Source organism: Protobothrops mucrosquamatus, unplaced genomic scaffold (genome assembly GCF_001527695.2).
Source record: "Protobothrops mucrosquamatus isolate PMUCROS unplaced genomic scaffold, P.Mucros_1.0 scaffold325, whole genome shotgun sequence".
In the NCBI taxonomy this organism is placed as follows: Eukaryota; Metazoa; Chordata; class Lepidosauria; order Squamata; family Viperidae; genus Protobothrops; species Protobothrops mucrosquamatus.
Window position 1 is genome coordinate 612,854 of NW_015386664.1, and position 23,100 is coordinate 635,953.

The 23,100-nt window shown below is 40.8% G+C and overlaps 1 protein-coding gene across 1 annotated transcript in view; it reads left to right on the forward strand.

Annotated features, from left to right (window-relative positions):
* The window catches only part of USP43 (ubiquitin specific peptidase 43), a 111,419-nt gene that overhangs the window by 14,709 nt on the left and 73,610 nt on the right, over positions 1 to 23,100 (forward strand). The window contains exons 2-3 of the mRNA XM_015815207.1: positions 2,742 to 2,839; positions 22,491 to 22,511. Of these exons, the coding sequence (XP_015670693.1) occupies positions 2,742 to 2,839; positions 22,491 to 22,511 (119 nt within the window). The remainder of the gene's footprint in view (positions 1 to 2,741; positions 2,840 to 22,490; positions 22,512 to 23,100) is intronic.

Consider the following 23,100-nt stretch of genomic DNA (forward strand, 5'->3'; position numbering starts at 1 on the left):
TTCTTTCCTTCCCCCCTCTTAGTCTCTTCCTCCTTCCCTCCCTCTCTCCCCTTGTTCCTTCCTTCCTTCCTTCCTTCCTTCCTTCCTTCCTTCCTTCCTTCCTTCCTTCCTTCCTTCCTTCCTTCCTTCCTTCCTTCCTTCCTTCCCTCTTTGTCCCTTCCTTCCTTCCCTCCCTTCCATTATTCCTTCCTTCCTTCCCTCTCTCATTGTCCCTTCCTTCCCTCCCTCTTCATCCCTTCCTTCCTCCCCCCCTCCGTGCCCAGCAAGGGACAAGGGGAGGTGGATAGCGTGGCTGGGAGCTTTGCTGCTGGCAAACCTGTCTGTGGACAGGCAGAGACAGAGGAGAGCTCCGCCCAGCTCACTTGCTCAGCTTCGCCGAAAGACATGCTGCTTGCTAGGTTACCAGAAGCTCCAGGATCAGCGCCGGGCTACGGCTGATTCGCACTTCTGCTAAATTAGCAAGGGCTGGGCTGCTCTGCAAAAGCGCGGATCAGCTGTAAAGGCTCACCCCGATCCTGGACAAGAGGGAAGGAAGGGCCAAGGGGAAAGAGGGAGGGAAGGAGGGACAAAGAGGGATGCGAAGGAAAGGAAGGAAGGAAGGAAGGAAGAGATAATGGGAGAGGGAGGGAAGGAGGAAGAGACCAAGAGGGAGGGAAGGAAAGGAAGTTCCAGCCAGCAGAGGCTTGGCAGCCCGGCTGCCGAGGAACAGAAGAGCGCAAAGCCAAGGAGAAGAAAGTGGTGGTTTCCTCCCAAAGAGAGCTCCTTTTCTCCACCCCTTCCCTGGGTTTGTGGGGAATTTCTCGTCACCAACGCTGACAGGTGCTCCTTCGAGCTTACCGCGAGCTTTCTCGCTCCTTTGCTTCTCCCCCCCCCCCCGCTTTCATGAGGATTGTGGTGCCCTTGGGAAGCCGATTGTGCTTTGAAGCTTAGGAGAGGAGGAGTCCCTTCCTCCTTCCCTCCCTCTCTCCCTGTCAAGCCCCGGCGGGCTGGACATGAATGGGCGGGGGAGGAGTCGACGTGCGGGGTGGCAAAGGAGACCGGCTGACAAGCTCAAGTTCGGGGGTCGCCAGCTGACGGGCGCAGGAGTTGGGTGCTGCCCCGGCCTCCCCTTTGCTGACCTGCGTGTGCAGGAGAAGAAGTCAATCCGGTTGCTGCACAATGAGTCTCTGGGGAGGGCGGGGCCTTGCTCTGTGCCTGCGCTCTTCATGCACCCCCTGCAGGGCACATTTGGTAGAGTTTGTGCAGACTGCCGCCAAGTAGCATATTTTCCATAAACAAGTGAGGTGGAGCGGAGGGGGGGGGAGAGAAGGCGGTTGACGAGCCCTGCCTAAGACCATCGGAAATATGTGTTTTCCGATGGTCTTAGGGGACCCCTATGAAAGGCTCGTGCGACCCCAAAAAGGGTCGCGACCCACAGGTTGAGAACCGCTGGAATACAGTATTGCAGGCTAATTCTGCTAACTGCCGATTGCCAGCAGTTTGGCAGTTTGAGTCTCACTGGGTCAAGGTTGACTCAGTCTTCCATCCTTCCGAGGTTGATAAAATGAGGACCCAGATTGTTGGGGGCAATATGCTGAATCTGTAAACTGCTCAGAGAGGGCTGTAAAGCACTGTGAAGCAGTATATAAGTCTAAGTGCTTTTGCTAAATACAATAACTTATTTTGACAAGAATTGTATTTGTCCCCCTGTTTCCATCATGTAATGTTCTGTTAGAATAACCTTAGGAGACAGGACTAAAAGATGTCATCAAGGAAGCAGTTAAAAGGCAGATGATTCTACAGCAGGAATGTGGGTGAGGCAAGCGACTCAGAAAAGACCCTCCCTACATTCTTGCGCTGTAAAGGAAAACGAGGAGAGATGTAATTTCAAATTTGGAATATTCTGTTAATGTAGCTTTACAATAAAGTAGAATTAGCTCACCTGGTCATGTTTTCTGTCTGGTCTACCTCCTATGGCTGGTATATCTGGAGGAAAATATTTTAGGAAATGTAACTGACGAAAAAGTAATACTAGACTGATTTATCTCATTTTCTGTATTGCATTTTCATTGTAATTATTTGAATCACAACTATTCATACATCTGAACAATGAGATATTATTTGTCAACCTGGCCTGAGGATTCTTTGTCGCTCAATGTTCTCTTTGTCGCTCAATGTTCTCATAGTGAGATCTGGTGCCACTTCCAAATTTTCCTGTTTGAAACTAAGTGCCTTTGGCTAACTGGACTTAATCTGGATTTAAATTGGATTTAAGATAAAATCTTTGAGTCAAGCTGCTAATTATATGGGTAGAACTGTGCACATTTCACTGCAGTTTTATGGAAGAGGGTTGCTGTTGCCTCCTTTGTGGATGATTTCCTTCTTGATTGCTGATTCCTTAAATTGAACCATGTTAAATACAAAATGCCATTCCAAACGGTATACATTTGCTACATTATTTGATTTTCATTGGGTTGACAATTTTGATCACACTGTGGCAAGTTGGATCTCAATCCCTGGTTGTTCTCCATACAAGATTTTTTTTTTCTTAGTAAATAGACATGGAGAAAATCCTATAATCTTCATTATGGTTGCTCTTGGTACAGAACATGGATCTTGATGAATCATATGCATAGTCCATATAATCATTAGTTTAGCCAATTTGGGTGAGAAAGGAAAAGATCAAGAATGTCTTTTAATACTAGAGCAACTTTATCATTTCAGATAAAAATAATAAGTCTCTTCACTTGTTTTCATTGCAGAATGTTGTCTCTAAATATGGTGCACAGTTTCGTGGAAATGCACAACATGATGCCCTGGAGTTCCTTCTGTGGTTGTTGGACCGCATGCATGAAGACCTGTGTTCTGTTTCTTTTAATCAAAAACTAAAGATGTCTGGAAAGGTCAGTGATTGGCAAAGAAAGTTATTGTGTTACCCTGAAAGCTCAGTAAACCTATTGCTAATATATTGTTTCAGTCAAAATAGACCCAGAATTATAAAAATGTGAATAAAATTTGCTGAACTCTTTGTCAGTTAGTGGAGTATGGCAACATGACATTTATAACCATTTATAACCAAAGTGGACTTCTAATATCAGCCCATTCCCTTCATTGTAGTAGATTTTATTTCCATGGAAAAAGTTATCCAATAGGAACAATATTTTCTGCTGTGTAACCAAAGCATTGATGACCTAAAAATGGAATCTTGGTTATTATTGCCAATTAATTACTTAGAACAGGGACAGACATCCTAGTACTCTCCAGGTATTTGATTCAACTGCGGTCTCTATGGAGTACTGTTAACAGATTATAGATGCTGTCATCCAAAACCTTCGCAATGCAGCATGTTAAGTATTGCCACAGTACCTTAAAATCTCAGAGAGGCTTGCTCTGAGGCATAAATTCCACATTTCCAAATGCTATTATTGTTCCACTCTCTGATGGAGGTATTGTAATCGGACTTGAGACTTAAGTCTATCTCCAGCCATGGAAACTTACAGGAGTAAGTCATTCTGTCTCAGCACCACCTATACTATTTCAGAGGTTGGTATATGGGAACGAAATGAAGGGCTAAGCCTCCTATAACATAATACCTCAATGACAAAAATAATAGTGGAAAAATTTGATGTATTTGATGTATTAGCAACTCAGTGCCTTGACAACAGGTCTGAGGTAAGAAAGCACCAGTTGACTAAGATGGGATATCTGTCTTCAGACTGAATCAATATTTTGATGGTTTGAGATCAAAACATTTTTATTTTTATTTTATTTTATTTTTTATTTTTTTGCTAATTTTCTGACCTGAAGGATGGGATTGGTGAGATCATTCAGAACTGTCTTTTATGTTATCGTGAAATGCAAATATTAGCAACTGATTAGTGGAATCAAATGAGGACAGAAATGTGTGTATGTGTACAGGGGTATTTATGTGGACCATTAGGTTAGTAGAAATGATTTAGAAAAATTTGATAATTTTGTAAGTATAACATTCATGTTACAGAGATATACCATCTAGCAAAAACCCCCAAAACACTGCCATCCCTTACTAAACCATTAGTGTACTTCTTTAGTCTTCATTATTAATTATAAAAAACATTAAAAACTGTAAAAACGGAGCAAAAAGACACAGCACATGAGGATCTGTGTGATAGACAGATGAAATTGGGGACAGGTGACCCCTCAACTAACCCAGTCCCTTGTCATGAAGGGCATCACCTTGAGTTGTTTATAAAAACAACTCCCCATCTCCCTCTCTCTCTCCATCAGCATCTTGAAATAGACCCAGAAACAAACTGGTAATGAGCAGCTCATGAAAGGTAGGTGTAATATAATATGTTCCCCCAAACCCATATGTAAGTGGCCAAACTGCTGCCTGATTGTTTCCTGTTGCACTTACAGCCCAGTTATATCCCAGATATGACTGTCCTTTGGCTGCTTTAAATTAAAGGAAAAAAACAACCATCTTAACTTGCTTAACTTGCTAGAACCAGGAACAACTTGTATGTGGTAGAGTTAGATACAGTATTACACTGTGTTACTACATTTCATTTTGTATATAATCCATTAAAAGGCAAAATATTAATTAACTATAGAGTGCTTGTAGCAGTCAAGCAGATGATGTATCTGAAAAGTACTGAAGATTGAATGATTAACTCTTTGGGTAGAAATTGTAGAACGTGCGGTCTCCCACACATCTGCAGGGTGTTTAGATTAGGAAAGGCAGTTTAAGGCTTAGTTAGTATGAGTTCAAAAGGAGGATAAAAGATGGCTTATTATTGCTCAAGGAATATCCATTTGCTTCACAATGATTCAAACTAAACTGTTTTGCCCTCATGTAAACACAATACCTCCCTGCTATTCATTAGAACAACACAGCTTTTTTTTTCATGCTGCCACATTCTGCTTTAAGAATTGCTATAACTTTATTGAGTGGATTCCTTAAAGCGGAAGCGTCTTTTCTTTTCTTTTCATGGTGTTCAGAAGCTTGGGGGGGGAGGGGAAATGGTGTGACTTTTAATGAATAATACTTGCACAAGGTCCAGAATTCTTCCACATCATTTTTGTCCTCTGCATAGCTCTGAATTACAACGGGACTCTTAAAAGCCATTCCACTGTTTTTTGTCAGCCTGGCTGGCTGGGGAACCCTGAGAGCTGAAGTCCACACATCTTAAAGTCATCAAGGTTGAGAAACACTGAGGTTACATGGTTTGATCCTGCAGGCAATGACCTGTCTTCTCTCATTCTCTGCTTCTTTCTTTCACTATGTGAATGAATCCCCATCGAGTACAGCTACTAATCTGTCACTAATTACACTGTCAGGCAGCTTTCTGGAATGATGTGGCAGCTGTTTTGCTGCTGGCAAAAATAGTAATTAAAAAAAAAAGGATGCTACAGAGCGAGCTCTCTGTGTCTCACATACAGCAGGCAGGTCATAAGCACAGAGACTGAAATAGTAAAATGCTCCAGTGAGCCATACTTGGGTGCGAATTTAACACCTGTTTTTTTTTTTTTTAAATTGTTCAAACACTAAACTACTACACCTGTCTGTATATTTGCTTGAATTGGTCAAAGGGCAAAGGATAGTTGGATCACATTTCTTGCTGGACAAATTGTTTTACATTGTAACTTCCAGAAGTGGATTGGGAGTTGTAATAAAAGCAGAAAGAATTTTATGACACCTGAAATGCTAATAGGTGTTGGTTTTTTGTTTTTTTTTAGCACATAGCTTTTTCTGGCCTAACTTTATGCAGAAATACAAATGCTCTTTTTTTAAGGTACTACAGAATTGTTGTTGTTCTTTTATTTCTGTGCTTCCTTAACACAGCACTTCCTCTGGAATGCAAATGGTAGCCTGGCCTGCATTGTGGAGATGATGATGATGATGATGATCATTATCGTCATTGGAGAGATGACGATACTAATGGACTACCCTGCAGGGTTATCATAACCGTTCCTGAGGGGATGCATGTGAAGTTCATTATGTAAATGGCTGATGTTATTATAAAGCACTATTATTTCTGTTTATATCATCTTCTTTAAGGGTTATTTATGGAGTAAATGCTCTGTCTGGTAATCAAGGCTATTTGTCTGGTTGGCTTGAGAATTATGTGGAGGAGAAAGGAATTTGCAGACTCTCCCCCACTAATGGAATGTGCTGCAAAATGTGCCTAGGAATTTAGGGCCAAGCTAGCAATACTTTTCACAGTGACTTTAAATTTTTGAATTTAAAACATTCTTCTCTGTAACATGATTTCATGCAATATCTTCCCCCGGTTTGTTTATGGTCATGAGTTTAAAGTAGTGTTCTCTCTTTTAAAAAACTAAAAAAAAAATCTCATCCTAGAATATGTCACATATGAATGTTAGTCACAGGTAGTCTTCCACTTATGACCAGTTACTTAACGAGTGTTCAAAGTTAAACATTCAAAAAAGCTACTTACCACCCATCTTGCAAGTTACGATTTCTACGCACATACACAACAATGGTTGTGTGATCGCATTTTGGTGACTTGGCAACCAGCTCACATTTATAAGTGGTTGCAGTATCCCGTGGCCAGGTGACTGTGATTTGTGACATTTTTGCTGTTTTCCAGCCGAAAAACACTCATTGGAAATGCTGGTCATTGTTTAATGACCACACGATTTACTTAACAACCATGCAATTCATTTAATAATTGTGGTAGCTTGCTTTACAACCATCCTAAAAATGGTCGTAAAATTGAGTCCAGCCAGGTGGTGCCTCGATTGCAAGGACTTACAATTGAAATTCTGGGCTCCACTGTGGACGTAAGTCAAGGACAAGCTGTATAGCATAAATGATATTCTTACAGTAACTTTCTGTAAATGCTCCACAGTGTATTTCATCTCTTCATTTTCATTATTATAGAAATAATATACTGTATATAATTGCAAATAAACCCATTTGCGGATAAGCAGACCCATAAATTTTTAACCAAATACCATGAAAAATGTGCCATCCACAGATAAGCTGACCTGCATTTTTTTTTTTTGTGGTATTTTGGTTAAAAGTTCAAAGGTTTGCTTATCTGCAGAGTGGGTTGTATGCATGTTTTTAAGGGTAGTCTTTGATATATGTCCATTATCGAGCTCCCAATTTTGATTGTAAGTGGTGACAATCATTCAGTTGGTGTTTGTGACCATGGCTGACTGTATGACCTTTTAGTGGAGGTTGTTAAGCGTTTGTTAAGCAGACTCATTGTTTGTTATGGAGGGTCTTTTGCCGAAAATCAGAATGAAATATCAGTTTCTGGCAAAAATATCATAAATTGTGGTCACGTGACTGCGGGACATTGCAACTGATAGTAAATGGGGTGGTGGTTGCTGAGTGCCCCAAAAGCGATCATGTGACCAGAGAGAGGGCATTGCCAGAACTATGTATCAGGTCATAAGTAGCTTTTTTGGTATCTACTATAATTTCAAAAGAGTTGATAAGCGACTGGTTATAAGTCAGGGATTACCTGTATAGAAAACATGGGTACATTTTAAAAGCATTACTATAAATACCTGTAGATGAACCTGTCTGGGGATAAGCTCAACCTGATTTTTTTAATGCATTTTGACACCTAAAATTCTTGGCTTATTCGCAAGTGGATGAATTAGAAGACTGATTGAAATCCACTGTATAAATACCAGGAACATGCAGAAATTTAGATTTTAAAGGAAAAAGGTGATTTGGAACATGCATGGGAGCATATTAAACTAAATGTATCTTTTCTTGGTATCATCTAGAGCAGGGGTTCCCAACCCCCGGTCCATGGACCAGTACCGGTTCGTGGCATGCCAGCAACCAGTCCGCACAAACAAGCAAAGCCCCATCTGTGGGATGCAAGCAGCACACAAAACCACGCACTCTCCGGTCCGTGGAAAAACCTTTCTTCACAGAAACGGTCCCTGGCGCCCAAAAGGTTGGGGACCTCTGATCTAGAGCAGGGGTGTCAAACTGGCGGCCCGTGGGCCGGATGCGTCACGCACAGGCCACACCCACACCAGTTCTGTAAAGGCAAAAAATGTTGTGATATGTCACAATATATCATGTGACATGATCGAGTTTGACAGCCATAATCTAGACGGTTAGGGTTAGGGTTAAGGTTAGGGTTATGTGAGCCCAAGAGAAGACACAACTACCTTAAGGTGTACCTGACAGGTGTTATTTCATGATTATATATGCTCACAATTACATTTTCACTTTTGAGTTCAGATCTTTGCACAGTTCTAAAAGTTAATAAATATCACATTAGTATGTTTGAGAAGGCTGAAGAGACCCACGTTCTTTGCTCTCTCTCATTAGATCTCAGGATGAGTATTTTACACCTTGGCATTCCAATTTCACCCTTTATTGTTGTTTACTCCCTGGATTGCTACAGACTTCAGAAGGCCAAATGCAATATTTTACAGAGTTTTAAGCATTTCTAATTTGATGATCTATATTGATTACATTCATCCATAGCAATAAACAACAAACTCTAGCTTAATAAACTGCAGTGTGGAGAAGCTGTGAACTGTTTACTGACTCATATAACCTGTTTGCTCCCTCCTTTCATATGAATGAATTAAAAAAAAAAAACTTTCTGTGACATCCGAACTTGGTATTATGAATCATTTTGCCAAATGTTAGGTTTTGTTAGCTAACTTTAAATCCTTAGTTTTAAACTGGATAAAGTTCCTGGTGTTTTGTCATGGTAATCTTAATTCTGGGTTCAAAGGTTGCTCCTAGCTATTTTCACCTGGATTGTTTAATTGCTTGAATGAAGACAAGGGTGATAAGGTTGATATAGAAACTATTATTTGACTATCTTGGGACTTGATGATGCAAGATTTCTGGCTGTTAACCCAACAACATCGTCCAGACAAGAAGCACACTCAGGAGTACAAATTCTTTCTTTATTGTAAAGTTACATTAACAGAATCTTGCAAGAATGAAAGTATTTCCCCCCCTCCTTTTTATTTTCCTTTAAACTAGGAAGGGCCCCTGCTAAAGCATTTCCCACGCCATCCCCTTTCTGTGGGCTGACAAATCTTTTACATGCCAGTTGTTCTGTCTGTGGCTCTCCCTCCTGTCCCCAGGGGTTTTCCCACGTATCATCACAGTGGCTTATTATGTATGAGCTTGGTCACTTTAAATATAGTAACTTGTTTTAAATGCTCATATTCATTATATCTATTTTCATTTATATAACCTCCCGTCTCACATACATGACTCAGGGGAGTTCACAAAAAACAAACATATAAATAAAATTCAAAACAATCTGAACATCACTTACATGTTTTAATTAATTTAATTTTAATTTTGATTTAATTCAAAGTTAAAGAATGTAAAATCAGCTGGATGACTTTGGGCCAGTCACTTATCTCGCTGTGTTGTTGTGGGAAAATTGGAGGAGGAAGGTGTATTAGATATGTTTGGTGCCTTGAGTTATTTAGAAAAATAATAAAGGCAGGATATAAATAAATGAAAAACCCTACGATAAAGAATGTGAGGCTTTCTTCAAGATGTTCAAGTTTCTCTATAATTAGTCATATTGTAAACAATTATTTGTCTTTCTCTTCATGGTTTCATATTTTACATTAATCCAACGATGTTTAGATATATTATTACATTTCCTCTTTTTAGACATAGCCAAGTGAACCTTGGAGAAAGAGTTATTTTATTTGATTTTTAGAAAAATAACATGTAATATATAGAAACAGTAATAACATAAAATGTGTTGCACAGAATATGTTTGAAACCAGTTTTATTTGTATCGAGAGCAGTTTTTTTAATGCTATCTGCAATAGAAGAATAGTAGAATTTGTTTTTGCAAAAACAAACAAACCAGGAAATACCGGTAGTAATGAAACATTACAGGAAGTGTTGAAGGGAAAAATAGAATTGCCATATTTATTTCATAGCAGCTAACTAGCCAACGACACAAAAGAAGGAACAATCAGAATAGTATAAAAACAGCTAGTGACAACTGCTCTTAAAAATATATATATATATATATTAAAAACTGGGAAACTTTCCAGCTTTGCCACAAGGGATGATAATAATACTTATTCATAAACAGCTGGTTTTCCAAACAAGTTACACATCCAACATTACACTGGGCCATGTTTTATTCAACCATGTTTTGTTGAAGAAACCACAGTTGGTTTAATTCACTTCATCTAGAGACCTTGTTTTACAAGCCAAAGTGACTTAAGTTTAAACAATGCATTAAAGCCCAAAGCAGAAAAAAAAACAGACTATGGCTTAGGATAACATGTGAATCAGATCTGTGTTATGCTCTTAGCCATGACTAAGATACCAAGTTCTAGGTACAGAATTCTGAGTTTGATCCCATCACTACATACCTCTTGTAGAAGAAATGCTCTTCTACACCTAGTTTGATACCATTGGTTCAGAATAATCAGTGAAGCTCAGAAGTGCTGAATTCTGATTATAATCATTAATTTCAGGAGATATGAGCGAACATGAGGAGTACCACATTCACTTTGCTGTGTTTAATGTGACAACTCTATAGTATGTCAGTTGAAGTTGTGTAAAATGGTGATGGTTGATGGGAATTGGTGGATTCTTCGCTTAGAAGTGATTGGTTCCTAAGCCCATCAGTTTTGTTTCGCAGCAGAACTGTCTTTATACATAAAAATCTACTGACTTCACCAAGCTTGCTCCAATCCAATAGCATGATTTGTTGGAGAGAAGCAAATGAAAAACGTTTTCCTTATTGTCACTGAATGTATGTCAAAAGAATGCACTGACTCTGATAAACTTTGCTTACCTTGAAGAAATCTAAACAGGCTGGTCCTTGGATGGGAGTCTCCCAGGAAACTCTGGCACTAAAGACTAAACTGGCAAATTGAGGGAACATCCTTGAAGAAGGCAAAGGCAAATAATTACCACACTGTCACCGAGAAAACTAGGCGGATGTCCTCATATCATTGTTATGAGTTGAGATTGATTTGAGGATGTCTTTTCCTTTTTTCCACATAAACAACTGAGAAAATCATTTCCTTCCGGCTGCTGGCAGGGAAAAAAAAATGCAGATTAGCAGTCCAAACTGATTGTTTTGAATGGCTAAGGACAGAGACTACATAGATTTCTAAATTTATGATTAACAGGTGCTAGAGCATGCAGTGACATCATTGTTTATAGCTTACCTCTGTTTGTAGGAAAATTCTGCATGTTAGGAATAAAATTTTAGAATAAAAAGTAAAGTTAAGTGACACGTACTCTGTAAAATTTCTACACGCAGACAGTAAGATTTCTACACAAAATTTCTACACGTAGACTGCAAGATTTCTACACAATTTCTACATGTACACGTACCTTGTAAGAATTCTGCACGTAGGCTATAGGATTTCCACACTGAGCTATAGGATTTCATGATAAAGTACATATAAGGGAATAGGGGAAACAAAATAGTAAGGGGCAGGGATAATGTATTTTGTTTAGGCGGCTCTGATAAGATTGTAACCTCAGAGGAGGGGCCAAGGTGTCGGGATAGAATGTATATAATGTGTATTTTCGCTGTGACTAGGTGTGGCTCAAATATTTATTTGGAGTCCACCACACTTTGCAAACCGTTGAATCCAATAAATCTCTGTCTAATTTCAACTTGCTGTTTGGTGTTATTCAGTGGGCTAGAATTTCTACCAACATGTACAATCCCCAAGTAGGGGCTCTGGGAATATTAACTAGCATAATGAAGATTTTGCTGCTTTTTCACTTGTGCAGTATCTCATCTTCTACTGTATGTGACAGTACTGTTTTGTAATGACAGTTTTGGTGACATAATTCATGTGCCGTGGTGGTGCCATGGTTAGAATGCAGTGTTGCAGGCCAAATCTGCCCATAGCCAGGAGTTCAATCCTAACTGGCTCAAGGTTGACTCAGCTCAAGGTTGACTCCTCCTGCAGTTGATAAAATGAGGACCCAGATTGGGGGGGGGGGCAATATGCTGACTCTGTAAACCGCTTAGAAAGGGCTGTTAAAGGACTGTGAATGGTATATAAGTCTAAGCTAGTGCTATGATGGTTTTCTTAAGTCATTAAGTAGAGAGTTACTGCATACTGTACTTTCATGCTGGCCACATGATAATGGAAGCGCCTGTCAGACAACGCAGACTCCCTTGGCTGAGAATTGGAGATGGGCACTGCTGCTTTGAGTCAGTCACGACTGGACAGGGGAAACCTTTAAACCACTGGTTCTCAACCTTTTTAATGCTGTGACCCCAACCGGTCGTAAGTCGAGGACTAAACCGGTCGTAAGTCGAGGACTAAACTGGTCGTAAGTCGAGGACTACCCAACTGGTCATAAGTCGAGGACTTTCCCTGCCCGGGAGCACCGCGCATGCGTGGTTCTGCCCCCTGCGTTGGCCGAGGCGTAGCTGGCAAGTGGCAGAGACGGAGCAGGCCGACCACCAGCTGGCCCAGCCCAAGGGAGGTAAGGCACCCGCTGGAAAAGGGGGAAAAATGGCGGACAAAAAAAATGGCGGACAGCCTTGCTTGGCGACCCCCCACGAAATGGTTGATCGACCCCAAATGGGGTCCCGACCCACAGGTTGAGAACCACTGCTTTAAACCCTTTTAAGTAGAAAGAATTGAACTAGATGGCCTTCAGGACCCCTTCCAACTCTAGGAATCTATGAAGACTACGCAGGCTAAATAATGATCCATAATACATTCCTCTAAGAATTTTACATTAGACCTTTCAGCCCACCAATAAGTTCACTTTGTGGCTAACCCTATTCCTACAAAGGAATAGGAAGAAAGTCACCTGTTAACCTTTGTGTGCAACACCACTCATTCATGTGTGTTTAGGTGTGCCTGCTGATCAGACGCTTTTTGTCTATACAGCCTATCTACGTACATGACAGCTGTCAAAATGTGATTAGCAGGAAGCTCTAGGCAAGTATGGGAGCACCAGGGGCAAAGTTTTGTTCCTTCCCCCCCAGGCAGGTATCTGAGATCCTGTCTCTGATTTTACAAAGTTTCCCTTGGAAATCACTACCTGTGTCAGCAGATCTTCATGGCTATTGTTGCGTTCTTTAAGAGGGGGCAAATGTCGGTAACTGAGGGTGACAAATTAGTGACCATATTAACTGTAAAAAAAAAACCAGGCTTGAATAATAAAGCAACAATTATTTAAAAAAAATACATTTTGCTATTCAAGGTATATTGGTAGAGAAGCAAAATCTTTAAGGATTTGTTCCCAAATTGTTCTCAATGTTTCTGAATCTCTTTGTGAATAATGAGGTTGGATTTTTCCTCCTTTTTAATGAGGTATCTGCATGAAAATTAGAATTTAAAACAGGTTTAAAATATTAGGAGCCTATCTTAAGGAAATATTCCATCCAGGTAGTGTTCACAACTTTTAAACAGGTTTTATAATAACATAACTTAGTCTGCCAAAGTGTTCGGCTGCTGGGTTTTTAAAAAAAAAAATTTCCAGGAAGGACCAAGAAAATTGTTTTCTTCTGAGCTCTTATCTGTCACTACCAAATAGGTCAAATATCAGTGAACAATTGATTCCATTTTTCAGCAATAGAAACCAGCTTGCATTAAATGTGGAAGTCTAATATTACAATATGAGGAATGGTATAAAATCATGTTAATTTTTTTTTAAGTCTTGATGGCTCCTAATTTGTTTGCTACACTGCCTGCTGATAGATGTAACTATCTGGTTGTATAAGTTTATAACAAATATTTGCAATAGTAAAGGGTAGAAGCTTAGTTTTAAAAGCATAACTGTTGGGTATTTATACTTTTCAAATTCTGAGTTGTTTTTTGTAGACAGCATAAAAAAGTGAACATGGGGGCTACTCTAGATGCTGCCACTTAATGCCCTAATAGAATGCTATTATTACTATAATTCTTGTAGTTCTATTAGCTTTTTCTGAGTTCTAATGCTTCAGGAATTACATGTTCAGATTCTTTTTACTCAGTTCTGATCTTATTATTAAGAACAAATACCTCTTAATTGGAAGCTAACTCATCCATATATAATCTGGTGAGATACAGTAGCTGTTACTCACTTTCCTACCTGGAAGCTTTTATCTATAGGTACCAACAGAGGAGGCTTTTATATTGTCATTTTCTGCTGTATTCCTAGAAAAAGGTTGTCCAGAAAATATTATTTTAATATGTAAATTCTCGTGTTATATCTTTTTTTCTAACTAAAATAAATCTTAAGGATATAATAGCAGCCATATTATCTATCTGGAAGCAGATTCTTGAAGAAAATAATAGTGACGAAGAAGAGGTCCAAAACGCCCCACAAATGTAACTTGAGAGATGAGTCGGAAGCAAGAGGAAGATCTGTTCTCCCTAACCTGTTGCTGTCCTCTAATCAAAGGCTCCCCAACCTATGGGCCGCAGCCCGGGACTGGGCCGTGGGCTCTTGGCCAGCAGGCCACGGAAATGGTTGGCTGGTGTGTGCACGCGTGGGTGCGCTTCCCCCCCACTAGCGCTAGTGCCTGTAGCCCTGTTTGCACATGCAAGCGGGCGCGAATGGGCCGCTAGCGCCGTGTGTGTGTTTGTGTGGCCTGTTTGTGCATGCGCGAACGGTGCCACTAGTGCCAGGTGGGTGTGCATGGCCCATTTGCGCATGCGTGAACAGTGCCGCTAGCTGCTGTGGGGGGTGCAGGCTGTTTGTACAAGCACACGGCGCCAGTGCATGCCACATGAATGGGCCGCTAGTGCTGCACCAGTGCACATGGCTCTGTTTGCGTGCAGCGCACGTGCCACCAATTTGGAAGCTGCTCCCCTTCCCTCTGGGCCGTGAGGCTGGAAAGACCTCTGCTTTAAGCCTCTTGACAGTTTGTTTACATCTTGAGCAAGATTCTCTGTCTTTATAGATTGCTCTTCAGTAGTAATGCCAGAGTGGCCCCAATGTGCCTGCAGAGGGTGAATGCTTAGTAATCCACCATGCTGAGATAAGTGTTTGATAGTGCATTCCCATATCTTGCTCTGCCTCTGGCTGTGATTTGCTCTGGTGGGAATTTGGGAATTGTGGAGTCCTAGGCAGCACGGGTGCCAGTAATACTTTAGTTCGCCACAGTGCAATGTCTTCCCCTTGAGATGGGGTGACTTCTCAGAAGTTCTGGTCTGGGCAGTTCCTCCAAATCACTTCTAAGATCTGAAGAGCCATGTTAACACTCTTGCTCCTGAATATTGCAATGCCTGTGCAGCATAAGCACTTGCACATCTGTTAACTCTAGATTCAGACAGGTGATTATATTACAAGAGCAGTTCCGTGTGCCTACTCTTTTTGCAGTTGTTTTCATTTTTAGGAGGAAGAATGCTGAAGTGCCCCTGCCTGGTACCTGCAGTTGACTATATTTTTTCTCAAAAGAACACATATATATGTATCAAACAGAAACTCAATAGTTTGTTATTCACTAGTGCTCTGTCACATTTAAGATAACCCTTGACATTGAATCTTGCATACTTAAAACAAACTAAAAACATCTGGATAAAGGATTATTCCATGTGTAGGGAATATAATTTTCTGCCAAGCATTGAAAAGGTCAGGATAGGGCATGTGTATGACCATTCTTAATTTATATCTTTCTCCCACACTCTTTCCTCTGTTTTTCACATGTTTGTTTGCATATCTTTTCTTTATACTTGCTCACGTCTCTCTGTCCTACACATGCAGGTACACAAACAGGCAGTTTCAGTACTCAGTCAAAGGAAATCCCCAGCTTTTATTTAACATAATTGAGGTTGGAGAATATTTAACTTATCTTGATGTGAAAATAGGACTTTCATGAAGCAATGCAGTGACACTGAATTCCTTCTACATAAAGCTCTGTATATCCCTAATTGCCAATAATGCCAATCTGTTTTTACTGTAAGTGACAAAGATTTTGGTTGAGGGGGGGCTGCAAAGCATGTAGATAGGAGATTACTTTAGTGGAGTCTCCAAATCAAATCAGAAAAGTGGATTGCAATATTCCAGGGCAATAATAAACGTTCAGGAAGTTGGACCAGTTGAAACAAAGCTTTTCAAATTGTACAATCCTGAGGTTCCCAAAGTTGAAACTTAGCACTGAAACCAATGTGATAGAGATATTATTTGCTAGGTGAGATCATCTGTGGTTTCAGCTCCCAGAAATATAGTGACCTATATGGGCAATGGAAATGGTCACTATGTGTTCGATCGTGACTTTAGCCCTCTTGCTGAGTCTGGGACAAACCTTGTTTAGAAAGCACAGTTGCCTTGAAGTTCAGAAGTTTCAGTATCTCAATACATCTGTTAAATAGTCACCTTTCTGTGGGTAGCTAACATTTATTACTGTTCCCCAGTCTGTCCTTCACTTAATTGCATTAGTATTCTCCTAATGTCACTCGTTCAAGGCTCTTTGTCCAGGATGCTAATTTACTCCTGGAAGATAAAAATGCAGGTCTTTTCATATTCACTGGATTCTGATTTTTCAGAGGGAAGCTTTGACTCTTTGGAGTCATTCAGCAAGAACATTAATGCTGGAGGCACCTTGAGCGGAGCCTTTTGTGGAAGAGGATTCGAAGTAGAAATGCTCACCCTATGGCCATAATAGAATATGTGCATACATGTTGAGTTGAGGCAAATAGTTCAAGAGGCAAGGCTATTATAGTTTAACTCAGACATGTCAAACACAAGGCCCGGGGACCGGATGCGGCCCGTGAAGTGTTTCATGTGACCTGCGAAACCATCCTAGAAACAGTGAGGGAATGGCCCCCGCTGCCTTGGCCCTGGCCCAGGCTGGCCGGGAGCCAATGTACAATTTTGTGGTGGCCATCTATGCTGAAACGCATTCAGTCTTCGCTCCATAAGGCCGTCTAGAAGCAGCGAGGAATCAGCCCCTGCCGCGTCGGCCCTACCCCCTGGGTGCATGCTGGGGAGGTGTCACCCTTTGTGAGGAATGAAGAAATGACCATGCCTTGGCGCTTGCCCTGGTCCCACCCCCTTCTGCCAGAGACCCTCAGATCTGTCCCACTCCTGCCCAGGCCCCCACAGGCATCCTTGATGCGAATGATGTAGAGCTGGCCACACCCACCCAGTAGGCCACACCCACTCCAGCCATGCCCACCCAGTAGGCCAAGGGCAACCGCAATGCTGATGCGTCCCTCAATGAAATTGAGTTTGACACCTCTGGTTTAACTCCTTCCTCCTATCATTCAGAAATAGGATCCTTATGTTTAACCCAAGTGGGTAATTTACTGTTATTGGAATTGGTTTAATTGGACTTGGCTATAGCCCATTTTTGCACTGTAATAACTATACAATAAAACAATTTATGTTGGGATCTTACCTGTACCACTTTAACATACACATAGCATCAAATGCTATTTTCAGGAATGGGATACATCCTGAAAATCTTCCCATATTGTGCAGAAAATAGGTAAAATGCTTCAAATAACATCCAGTACTTCTAGCAGTATGCTTCAATTTTTCCACAACTAATCCCGGCAGGGTACCTTTGGCTGAGAAACAATACTGACTCCAAATCATTTGAGGAGCTTGGATGGCTGAATCTTCCTAGGTTTAATATCATAAGCACAATACCTTAACAGACAACATAGTGCCACAAGCAGAACATAACATTGGCTCTCTCTGTTAGTGATGGCTTCAAGAGCAAGATTTTTGGCAGGGATATTGTAATGGGTTAAATGGTGCATGGTAGGTGGTAGCTTGGGCTCTTGCTGGTTTCCCCAAGCATTTTTTATGTTCCTCTTCAAAGTTCCTCCAATTCTTGGAGAGAGCAAACTAAGTACTCTACTACCAGATAATTTACTCCAGAGAAATCCTCTCTGCTGCTGATGTACCAGATAAAGTATAAATGGCAAACCTTCTCCTTCCTGGCCTGACCTATCAAGAAGGTGCATGAATAAAACCAGGAGAGCAACTAGATCCTGAAAAGTTTTAAATATACTGAATATAGCAGGGTCAGAGATATGGAAAAAAATCCAAAAGGAAAGAAGGGCAAAAATGAACAGTTTCTTTCTGAAGCTCCTGAGCTGAGAGGCTGGCTGGCTGACTCTCTGTCTCTGTCTGTGTCTCTCTTTCTCTCTGTCTCTGTCTTTTTCTTTCATGCACACTCACAGTTTAAAACAGGGGTGTCAAACTGCTGCTTCGTGGGCTGGATGCCTCATGCTGAAACCACGCCCACCCCATTGCCGGCAATGGAAAAAAAGTCACGATACATCGCGACACGTCACGTGACATTGCGAGTTTGACACCCCTGGTCTAAAACACGTTTACATAACCTCAGCTTCTACGATAAAGTAAAACAGAATCTATCCTGCACCTAGCTTCATTGTACACTAGACTGTACTCTAGTTTCTGTTACCTAGAGCAGAGGCCCCCAACCTTTTGGGCACCAGGGAACGGTTCCGTGAAGAAAGGGGGCTGGGTTTTTCCGCATACTGGAGGGGGCGGGGTTTTGTGTGATGCCTACATCCTGTGGATGGGGCTTTGCTTGTTTGCGCGGATTGGTTTCTGGCATGTTGCGGACGGGTGCCAGTCCACGGACCGGGAATTGGGGACCCCTGACCTAGAGTTTTGGTCATAGCAGGCTTTTAGCTGGCCTTGGAGGTGATAATACAAACACCAAAAGTTAAAGATGAAGTATCATCTTCACCTCAGAGAGAAAACCTTCCCTCCTAAAGGGCTCATCAGTGTTTGACTATTCCAGCCTTTGGTTGTCTCCAACTGTTGCCTAGATTGAAAGGTCAACTAACTTTTCTTCAACTCTTTCAATCTGAACGTTTGAAATGGGTTTTTCCCACATTCACTGTGGAACATGCCATATTAAGAAGTGAAGTATGGATGCATATAAGCGGGGTAAGGGAGAGTTGGGTATATGTACAAATTGTATAGACAATCCATCCACCAATAAAACATGGGATTGTTGTTAGTAGTGGGTTCTAGAGCATCTTGACTTTGCCATAATCAATGAAAATGGCTGACACCTGAGCATTCCCTGAGTCATTTGTCAGCCTTTCATCCATTCCTCAGGGAACACTCAGGTGTCTGTCAATTTCTCAAGATGTTTAGTCTAATATATATTTTAAACATAAACATTTATTGTTAATTGTTTGGTTGCTTCTTACACACGCAAAAGGAAATAAGTGCAGTTTGCCAGGCAAGAAATTTGCAAGCTCTATGGAGAAAGCTATATAAGCGTAAGACCGAGATCGTTGAGCTATGGTGTAGTGGGTTAGAACACTGGCCTAGAAATTGATAAGGCGAACACAGAATATAAACACAAGGAACAATATGAACATACATATAAGATCTCGCTCGGAAAATTTATTCTTTATACTTCTATTTCTCATTTTCATCAGAGAAAAATCCTGGTGTACAATTGAAGGTTTGACTTTCTTGTCCAATGAGGAGACGATGGTGAAACCTGGGTTTTTTCCAGATGCTGACAGGCAAAAAACAAAAAAGCTGCATGAATTATTCCACCTAAGTATCAATAGCATAACAGCATAGAGTGGAACATTTCTGCTTTCAATGATGCTGTCAGTTTTTCTTAGTGGATTCCCAGATATTTGGGTGGGGCAGTTATACCATTTCCCCCCATCTTCTGCCATCTTTCATTACCATTTACCTTTTGACCATGAATGCTGAAATGTATAAATTGGTGAAAACAAGCAGAATTGGAGGGAGGATGCAATTTAAATTAAAAGAGAAGCTGCATACATTTGTATTAATGTATATTAATGACACTATATCATTAATGCTGATGTTGAATATCAACCTGTAAGTTTATTTCCATTAGTTTCCATGGAAAAATGTATACAAACACTAGAAATGAAATATGAGAGTTCTGTATTTGGCTATATTGGCTGAAATACCTCCTGGCTGTGTAGTAATTAACTACAATGACTGCTCTTGTCAGCCTGGTTGTTAGGATGTGAATGGGTTGTACAGTAATTTGGGAAGCTGACTAATGCAGCTTGCTGGATGTAGCTAAACTTCCTTTTTTCTTGCAGTCTTTGTATTTTTATTTATTCATAAGCCATAGTTTAGCCACAAGGATCCTCAAAGCAGCCCTGAATAATTACACGTTTCTATACGGGGTCTGCATGCATGTTTTATATTCATATAAATGTATGTGTGTATACAATAAAATGGATTAGCAACAGGTAGAAGGACTGAAAGCATCAGCATGGATGGTAACACTAATCCAAACGTGAGAAAAATAATTTTTTCCAAAGTCCATTAAAACAGGAAATTGTTACTGGTTTCCTAAAAGAATGGACAGATGCATATTCAGGCTTTTTATTTCTGTGTACTACTACAGTGAGTTTTCCTATCAGCACCCCAGAGAAGTTCTACCGGATGAAATTTGTGTTTCTTGGCAAACCCACATAGCTTCATGATTAACTGGGTCTGTAACAATGGAGGATCCTCAGTTGTTTAGAGGCAAGTTATTTCACCGGTTATCAAGTCCCTGATGCAGTACAGCATGAGTGCAGCTTCTTCAACATAGATACAAGGTGACATAAATAAGCGCCCCTTTCAGCAGTCTGGATGTTGTGTGCTTCTGATACAGCTCACAAGGGACATAGCTGTAATCTCAGTTTGAGATCATTGGTGTAGTTAGGTGGCAGCATCTGAAGAACTGGGGGCTGCAACTCAACTTCCCAGTCTTCTGGATGGTTGTGGAGTCCAACTGGGGATACTGGAAAGGACACAACTGAAATAGCTCTTGGTGCTTTCTTGCTTCCTTTTGCATTTTTGCACTAATATAAGGGTGGGAATGGGATCTGGGAGAGAACCACTAGCTCTTCTATCGTTAATTCATACGGCCCAAAGCATAAAAATACTGTACAATATTGTATTGCAGGTTACATCAGTAATGGGGAACTAAGGAAGAAAATCAGGACAGAATCAGAAATGCAAACACAAATTTTATATTGATACATTTTCTGCTGACTTGGGAATAGGTAGAGTAGGAATCAATAGTAGGAAAAGATCTGTCTCTATCTCAGTATATAATGAAGCTGCAGGGGAAATGGGAGGAGTTTGTGTACTTTATCATTTCAGTTTATAGCCTAAATTCATGCCAAAATCCACAAGTCTAATACTGCTCTTGTACCGTAGGAAATATAAGATCATAAAACCTGTTTTGGGTCTTTTTTTGTTTTTGAAAAAAAAGTGTATTCGTGATATTCAAGTGGAAAAACCAGCGTTTTGTTTTTTTAAAGGCATGTGCATTAATCGCAAGTATGCAGTTATGTAAGGTGGAAACTGGAAATTAAGTTCCTTCTCTCCCCCCCTCCCTCCCCCGTCTTCTCTTGAAATCTGATCAAAGCTGAAGGGGGTGGGAAAATGTTTTAAAACCAGTTCTAGGGCTTTGAAGTCACTTCCATCAATAAGAATTATTCTACTAGTTCGGAATGCCCAAAACTCAACTGCATGCAAAAATTGTATCCAGCAATGATTCATTACAAAAGATGTCTGGGGGGGGGACATCTGTTGCACTGAAGAGGAAATAGTAGGAGATATTGAAAAATGCATTATATGCCACCCAAGTGAGTCAGATATGGAGAAATACTCCTAGAATAAATTGGCCCTGATAGGATGCTGCATTCATTTTTCAAGGGGTAGAAATTCCAGATTTGGGCAGGCCGCTTCAAGTGCCTGTCCTGAGCTGCAGAGGTACCAGCAAGTGATATGGGGATCAGATCATCTCAGTGGAGAAGCAATCTTTAGTTCTTCAGATCCAAATAACAAGGCATAGAAGTGATTTGCATTACCGTGAGTCAGAGTGATACAATATTTCACTTCCAGTTGGAAATAGTCAACTCAACAGTCTTGAAATGCATAGGATTGCATATACAGAAGCAGTTTGCTCTTCACTGCAGCAGCTACATGTATTTCCAGGATTGTCCAGCAGCATTACTAAGTTGAAGACAGGTGCTGCTTTTTTCTTTTTTTTCTTTTTTGTATTCTGAAGCACTTCTTCTCAATTCAAACTGTAAGATTGCATGTCTTTTGCATTCAGAACACTCAGAAACAGACTATTGCTATAAAAATGTGCAGGTCTGATGGAATGCATTTTGTCTTCTTTGGCCTGGAGAGCTGTGGCCAAGAAAGAGCCTGGAACATCTCCCACTAAGTTTTATTACTCAATTTCCATTTAATACATGTATTAAGCCTGTAGTTCAGTGATGGTGAACCTTTTAGAGACCGAGTGCCCAAACTGCAACCCAAAACCCACTTATGTATCGTCGGGTGCCGGGTGGGCGTGGCCCATTGGGTGGGCGTGGCCCATTGGGTGGGTGTGGCACATTGGGTAGGCGTGGCTGCGGTGGTAATGGCAGACTGGGTGGGACTAAAAAGTTCAATCAATTCCAACTTTGCGAGATTTTTTTTCCCCATGAGAAGTTGAAATTGATTGATTGATTGAACCTTTTTTTTCTTGCACATGGCGGCGGAAGCCTAAAGCGAAAAGGTTTTATAAAACCCAGCTGAAGACCTAGGACTGGGGCGATGGCATGGGTGCCCACAGAGAGGGCTCTGCATGCCACCTGTGTCACGCGTGCCATAGGTTCGCCACCACGGCTGTAGTTCTCGGTCAGCAATGGCTCAATCTACTGTTCCCAAACTATAGTGAGTAAATTTTTTCTTTCCACAAGTAGCTATTGCCATCCTATAATAATCCCAAGGACCTGGGCTATCTTGCAGATAGTACAAGAGTATGAGACTCTTTGCATTGGAGTAGCATTTTTTAAACTTTTCTCTGCCAGTCTTTTAATAACATAGGTTATAATAGTATCATCAACTAGTGCTAGGTTTCTAAGTGTGGGCTAGGGAGTTACATATTTGGAAATAGAATGACAAACATAATCACAAAACGTAAAATCTGACTGCCTTAAGTTAAAGGCACTGAGTACTTTGAAAAAAAAGAAGATTCATTCTTGTTCCAGAAGTAATTATTATGTTTCTGCAGACAGGGTCTAAGCCAAGGATTCCCAACTGGGGGTGCAAGACGATATTCCAGGGGGTGCGAAAACTTGGGTTTTCAAAATTATAGTGTATAATTCGTTGCCGTTATTTCAAACTTTTATAAGGGGTGTGAGAATATATCAGAAGCATTCTAGGGGTGCAGGGTATAGAAA